This window comes from Sinocyclocheilus rhinocerous, unplaced genomic scaffold, assembly GCF_001515625.1.
Source record: "Sinocyclocheilus rhinocerous isolate Xijiao unplaced genomic scaffold, SAMN03320098_v1.1 scaffold468, whole genome shotgun sequence".
Classification (NCBI taxonomy): domain Eukaryota; kingdom Metazoa; phylum Chordata; class Actinopteri; order Cypriniformes; family Cyprinidae; genus Sinocyclocheilus; species Sinocyclocheilus rhinocerous.
This window is the reverse complement of record NW_015635305.1, coordinates 1,246,237-1,253,014: the sequence shown is the minus strand read 5'-3', so window position 1 is coordinate 1,253,014 and position 6,778 is coordinate 1,246,237. Positions and strand designations below refer to the sequence as shown.

General features: G+C 39.3%; 2 protein-coding genes across 2 annotated transcripts in view; both read left to right on the top strand.

Moving 5' to 3' along the window:
- The window catches only part of LOC107746805 (zinc finger RNA-binding protein), an 18,348-nt gene extending 16,864 nt beyond the window's left edge, over positions 1-1,484 (top strand). Inside the window, exons 18-20 of the mRNA XM_016561105.1 lie at positions 584-695; positions 908-1,005; positions 1,187-1,484. Coding sequence (XP_016416591.1) covers positions 584-695; positions 908-1,005; positions 1,187-1,369 — 393 coding nt within the window. The 3' untranslated portion in view covers positions 1,370-1,484. The remainder of the gene's footprint in view (positions 1-583; positions 696-907; positions 1,006-1,186) is intronic.
- A 1,831-nt stretch (positions 1,485-3,315) lies between these two features.
- LOC107746804 (myotubularin-related protein 12-like) overlaps positions 3,316-6,778 on the top strand; it is a 17,324-nt gene continuing 13,861 nt past the window's right edge. Inside the window, exon 1 of the mRNA XM_016561103.1 lies at positions 3,316-3,497. Coding sequence (XP_016416589.1) covers positions 3,429-3,497 — 69 coding nt within the window. The 5' untranslated portion in view covers positions 3,316-3,428. The remainder of the gene's footprint in view (positions 3,498-6,778) is intronic.

Sequence of the window (6,778 nt, the reverse complement as noted above, 5' to 3'; positions counted from 1 at the left end):
TTTTTTTTTTTTAAATGGCGTAGCTTTTATAACGGTGTATAAGTCCCATTAGCTAGCATTAACACAATACATAGACCTGCTTGTTGACATGAGTAAATTATTACCAAGCGAGTTTTTTCATGGATTGATTTGGTGTTCCCTTAAAAGGCACACCATGCACTTATGTTCTTTTCCACTTAGCAGCCATCTTGATAACATCCCTGGGTAGTTGTTTTGTAGTTATACATGAGCTTCTTTCTACTTTACTCAGGATAGTCTGTTAAGCTTACTTTTTAATAACATGTCAAATAGCCAATAAAATCTGACAAAAAATTAGGCCTTTCCTACAGTTGAGTTTAAGTTATTTTAAGGATTTTTTTCCCCCTTCCCTTATTTAATTTTTCTTTTTTATATTGTCCCTGGTGTAGCTCAATAACGTTTAATTTAACCTAGCTTCCTTAAAACTGTTGCTATGAAGGTTTTAAAGCAAAATCACTTTCAGTCCTGTTTAATCAATTTCATCATCCTTCACTTTTGATCTTATGAGGAAACTGCTCAAAATGCCATTTATTATGGTAAATTAAGTTACTGTGTTTAATTTAAGGCTATGGAGCTGCTGGTGGAGAAGGCCATCAGCAGTGCCTCTGGACCAATGAGCCCTGGAGATGCTCTTCGAAGAGGCTTTGAATGTATTTCCTCAGGCATTCTGCTGTCTGGTAAGATGCAGCACTCTGATAATGTCTTAAGACACGTTTTATGGGAATTGCATTGATTCTTAGGTCTGTGTAGGCATGTAGTAATGTACATTAGTAATCTAGCTTTTACACTGGTGTGAATTACTAAGAGTTCTTTTAATTTACTATCATCTTGGGAATCTAGATGCTCAGTTTAACACTCACTGGCTTCTGTGCTTTTCTGTGCAATGCAGGTGCTCCAGGATTGATAGACCCCTGTGAGAAGAATCCAACAGATACACTGGCTACCATGGAAGAACAGCAGAGAGAGGACATTACATCAAGCGCTCAGGTAATGGACACCGTAACTGCTTTAAGAATGTGTTAATGTGACTTAATGTCTTGCAGTGACTGTATTTAAAATTATTTCAAACTCTTTTCGATAATTGTGTAATTATGCATGCTGTTTTTATGGCCTCATGTTAATCGAGCGTATTTTTAATTTGTGTATTGACCGGCCACTTTCTCCACAGTTTGCCTTGAGGCTGCTGGCGTTCCGTCAGATTCACAAGGTTCTGGGTATGGACCCCTTGCCCCAGATGAACTCGCGCTTCAACGTACGGAATAACCGCAAGAGGCGACGTGACAACAGCGACGGGACCGATGGATTTGAAGCTGAAGGGAAGAAAGACAAGAAGGACTACGAGGGGTTCTGAAGTGCACTACAGTACAACTAGCCCTGCTCTCCCTGCGCCCATTATAAATCCTGTTCATTCCAGGAATACGAAATGTTGTTTCTTTTGACCTCTGTGCATGCTGATTACTACTCTTTAAGTTCTGTTTTTAAGATCTGCTAAAGGCCTAAAGATGGCCACTTAGGGAAATGCCGGGCTTCATTTCCTTGACACATAGACTGTAGTCCATCTCTGTTGTTTAGTCTGGTGTCTTGGTTTAAAGATTTGAGATGCGCACAAACCTGAAAAGTTAAGCCTAAAGTTCATGCTGCATTCAGCACATTGGATGTAATCTTTCACCATCTTCAGATCTCTTACGAGTTTCAGGCTAGGCATTTATAAAAGTCTGAGCTGCGTACTTGTCAGTGTGGAACAGATTCTTTCTTCAAGTATATCTTATCCTTCCAGTCACACATGTAAAGTAACTTGGACAATGGCTTTCTTGGCTTTGCAATAAATTGTTTAGGTGTTTTTGTAACTTCTGTTTAGAGACATTCCTCTTAAAAAACCACAAGATCGAAGATAAAATGATTGATTTTTGCGACGCATTTGTCCTGTTGTGATGAATGTGACGTTGACTGGACGTGGATTTATACAAGCATGTATTTTCCATTGCTAGTGCATTCTGAAGGCTGGGGTGGCTTTTAACCATTTGTAAATGTACGTCGATGAAACCTCTTTAGAACCTTGTTCCTTCTATATGCTTAATGCAAGTGATGTAAGGCTGCACTTGTCCCAAAGTTAGGCTGTAAGTGTGCTCCGATATTCACAGGCCTCTGTGGTTTAGCTGTATCACGTTTCTGAAGACACTTGACTATTGAAATCAGACCTGGGCTGTATACCATAAGTATCTATCAGTTGTCTCCGTATGTTTAATAGGCAATCTTGAGCTGCCAGTCCATTTCGGAGTTGGGAGATTGTGGACTAAGCACTACACTTTTTTTTTTTTTTTTTTTCTCTTCTTCTTTAGAAATTGTAATTGACCCAGGTCTGCCTGTGTTTTGTGTTCATAATATTGTAAACCCTAAATGTATCTTTAAATGTGATCATATAACTATGATCTCTAATATATGATCATTTACTAAGCCTGTATCTAATCTTGCAATAGATCTTCAGAAACAAATGCCTGTATGGTTTTAAAGCACAGGAATGTTGTTTATGTTCTTTGTTTTTAATGGATTTTGTTTTACTGGTTTATAGATGCATAGTTGCTTGCCCTAATTTTGGTTTCTGATTCGAGGTTGTTGAATATCCATTGAAGAAGATGGGAGGGACACAAGTGAAATATCTGTGTTGTAACTGCAGATTGATGTAGACTTACCCTTTGATGCTTGTCATTCAATGTCAAGGTACTACTGCATTACAATGCGTATAATAAAGACATTTCCAGAAAGATGTTATTAGTTTTCTTTTTTTTTTAAAAATACTTTACATTTATTTCAGTTATACCTAATATAGAGTCATATTTAACTTGGAGATTTAGTTTTGTTTAATGCGATCAAAGAGCTTTGATAATTCACCGATTAAGAATTCAGGTCCAGTTATTTGTGCATGTTACTTCTAGATTGTCTCACAAGTGTTTGATTGTCTTTTCTATTGTTTATGCTAATAAGGAAATACTTTAGTCTGTGCACAAATAAGGAAATCGCAAGACGTGCAACCATAAAGCAAAGAAAAAAAACTTCCAAGTGCAGTTGTAGTCCGTAGCTATATAAACACAAGCCCCTTCTCACTTCAGGGCGTAGGCTATTTTAATACGACTGCTTATGGGTTCGGCAATGAGGAAGAGCTTGTGATTGACAGCCGCGTCAACCAATGAGCGATAAGCGACTTGCGCTGACCAGCTCAGAAAATGGACCGTTTGTCCAAAAAGAACCAATGACGTAGAATGGGCGCGGTTTTCTGTCAGAGCAGGTTTGTCTTCCAACCAAAGCAAATCGCGCTTTAGAAAGAGAGGTGGAGGGAGAGGAAAGTTGGGCAGCTCGAGCTCTCCTGGATTTCCACCTGACTGCTCGGGAAGCGGGACACTGGGACAGGCAAAATGTTGAGTTTGGGGAGCGGAGGAGCGAAGTCTACTAAACCGTCGTTTGTGTCTTATGTTACACCGGAGGTAAGCGAAAGCTTTCGTGCAGCATTATACTTGTGTTGTTTTCAAAATAACCCAGAGACGCTGAATTGAACTAAAAGAATAGTTTAAACCGCGGATAGTCATGCACTGGGCGGGGTTAGCAAGTCCCTTGTTGATGTTGTCGACTAGTTCAAGTTTAGACAAACAGGGAAATCTCAGTTTTGTGTGCGTTTCATGGGGAAAATGCATTCAAAGAGCAACAGTGATTTTTCATTCACTTAAGTTACACCTCGAAATTGAAAGTCTTCGGTTTGACGAGGGAAATATAAGTTAGTTTTCTAGACTTGCCAGAAGTCCTCAACTTTACAAGGTAGTCTTCTTGGATAGAGGTTGTAATCCAGGTTATTGAATGATTTTTCTGTTTATTGACACGAGTCACGAGTGTCTTCCTTGCCTCTGACATGTGATGTGTTTGAAGTCCATTCATCGTTATGCCTTAAACTTTTAACTTACATCTAGTGTTGATACATGTGCGCGCTCGCGCATAGATGTCATGGGTTGTGTCATGACCCACTGATGGACAATAGAGTTCATGTTCTTATTGTTCATTAAAGAAAGCATGATGTAAAGAATGGTTGTACTCAATATAGAAGCAACATGAAGATGTAAACCACTGCTTTCCATTTTATTCAAGAGATTAGTGGATAAAAACATTACAAGACCAAAAAAAAAATGTTTAAAACCTGCACGATTTTCCTTATACTGTGGAGCACAAAATGAGAAGTTAGTTCATTTTGTGTAACGTTAGCTCTAAACAGTAGAGCATGATGCTTGCAACGCCAAGGTCATGGGTTCGATTCCTAGGGAATGCATGAGCCGGAAGCATCTGCCAAATACGTAATGTAAGTGTTTTAGGCAGAATGACAGTTTCAGTCGCTTTTCAATTTCATTGTATTAAAAAAAATGCAGTGAAAATGAGTGATGATTGAGGCTGCCTAACATCTCCGCCAAGAAAGGAAGTTATGCCGGGTTGGAACAACATGGGGGTGAGTAAATTCTGATGAGCTATCCTGTCAAATAAACACAGGAAGATCTGTCATTGAATATGAACTACTTGGACTAGTCCAAAACGTTAGTCTAATTTTTTCTTCAGGAACTTTTTCCAAGTCAATTTTCATAAGTTGGTCAAGCCAGTTCTTAAAGGGGGCATAACACACACACAGTTTCACCCAATCTCATCAGACATTTGATGCCGTTTCACTTACCGTCTGCAGTTCTGAATCATGACCGGGATCTTTTATAGCTGGGACTGCTCCATTTGTAGTATAAAACGATGTGCAAATCCAGCATTGAACTGGGCCTTGTTTATAAAACTTTCCTCAACAAACACACTTGTGAAACTCCGTTGCTGCCCCGGAAAAACAAACTGTATCCACCGTTTACATAATGCTGGGTTCTATAGGAAGCTGAACAAAGTTATCTTTCCCTTACAACCAAAAACACACTTTGTATTGGAGACATTCTTCCCGAGCGAGTCTCGTGCAGCGCTGCCACAGGATGAAGCGCGTTGATGGGCGCGATCTCACTCTAGCTCAGGGGTGTCAAACTCAATTCCTGGAGGGGGTTTGATCTTTGGCTGACCAATCAGCAGAAAGGGGCGTTTAATTCCCACGTGTAGAAATCGAATATTCAAGCCGTTTATTAATTTTTCCACCCAAGAACGAAAAACGAAAATTTAAGATGAATTTTCGTTTTTTGGAGAAAAAAAACGAAAAAGGAGCCGTTTTCTCATTTTTCTACTTTCAATATTAAATCAAAAAACGAATGATCGAATGATACACGGATTTGTCTTAGTCGGCTGATTTTGTTCAATTTTGTTTCAGTTCTCATTATATTACTTGTATATTACACTAAAATAAAATGTTACTAAATCAAATGTTAAAGGGATCGTCTACCAAAAAATGGGAAAAAAGTCATTTACCTATCTGATGTCATTCCAAACCTGTATGGCTTTTTTTTCCTCATCTGTAAAATATAAAAGAGGATATTTTTTGTCCATACAGTCAGTGGATGTCACTGGACTACTGCCTTTCCTTTTGCATTTAAATCTTTATTACAAGCAATCCTGCGGTTCATAAAAAACTTTTTCCTATGTTCCTATGCCTTGTTTATCTAAAAGTGCTCTTTCCCTTTAAACCTAGCCAAAAAGCCATATGTGTTGACTGTGAAACACATTTATTGTTTAATGTGTGAATTATTAAATGTGTGAAACACATTTACATTGCATTTATGGTGTAATTACTACAGTTTCGTGTCAATCCGGTGCGGAAATTATCTTCTGCACTGCTGCAGACGCACCGCTCGTGGAGCGCACTGCTGGACCGCAACCGTGCGCAGTGTGCACGCTTTGTTAATCCGTTAACCTGAGCGCGGAAAAAATGCGCACTGCAAACGGAGTAATGCGAACCTGGCATTATGTGTGTGCACTGCGAGTGTGCACCAGGAGAGCGCGCGGGCGCTGAATGGTTAAACACTGGCAAGAATTAAAAAGAAATGCAATTTATAAACTTTAGTGACACTGCCTCGATTGTGCAAGTGACAATTCCTGTGTCAACTGTGCAGCGTGCAGCTCGCTTATAGATAGATGCGATGTGTGGTGATTTGAAGCCGTTTGCGTATTTTGATAGATAAAGAGAGCTCGCGCGGTGATTCACTCACGCTGTTTGTGAAATTACGTCTCACACAAGGTTTTCAAATTACTTTATAAGTTATTTAATGAAGAAATATGAAGGTGAGTACCTCACCTTCAGCATTATATTTATTTTACCTGCGCCGGACTGAGACGATGCTGCTGCATGTCGTGCCAAACTTCTCACGGCAGCGTCATCAACTTGAGATCGGTTTTTTGAGATCGACCTTTTTAGAGACCGCTGATCAAACATCCCAACGTGATTATCGGCCGATAGTGATCGGTAGCCGATCAATCGGAGCACCCCTACTGTTTAGTTACCACCATTCTTTAAAATATCTTCATGTGTGTTCTACAAATAATGAAGAAAGGCATATAGGGTTGAAACAACATGATGATGAGTAATTAATGACTGAATGTTCATTTTTGAGTGAACTCTTCCTTTAAAGGGGTCATATGATGCGATTTCAATTTTTCCTCTCTCTTTGGAGTGTTACAAGCTCTTGGTGCATAAAGAAGATCTGTAACGTTGCAAAGACTAAAGTCTCAAATCCAAAGAGATATTCTTTATAAAAGTTAAGAGTCAACCATGCCTACCTAAAACGGCTCGTTCTAACACGCCCCCACATATCTA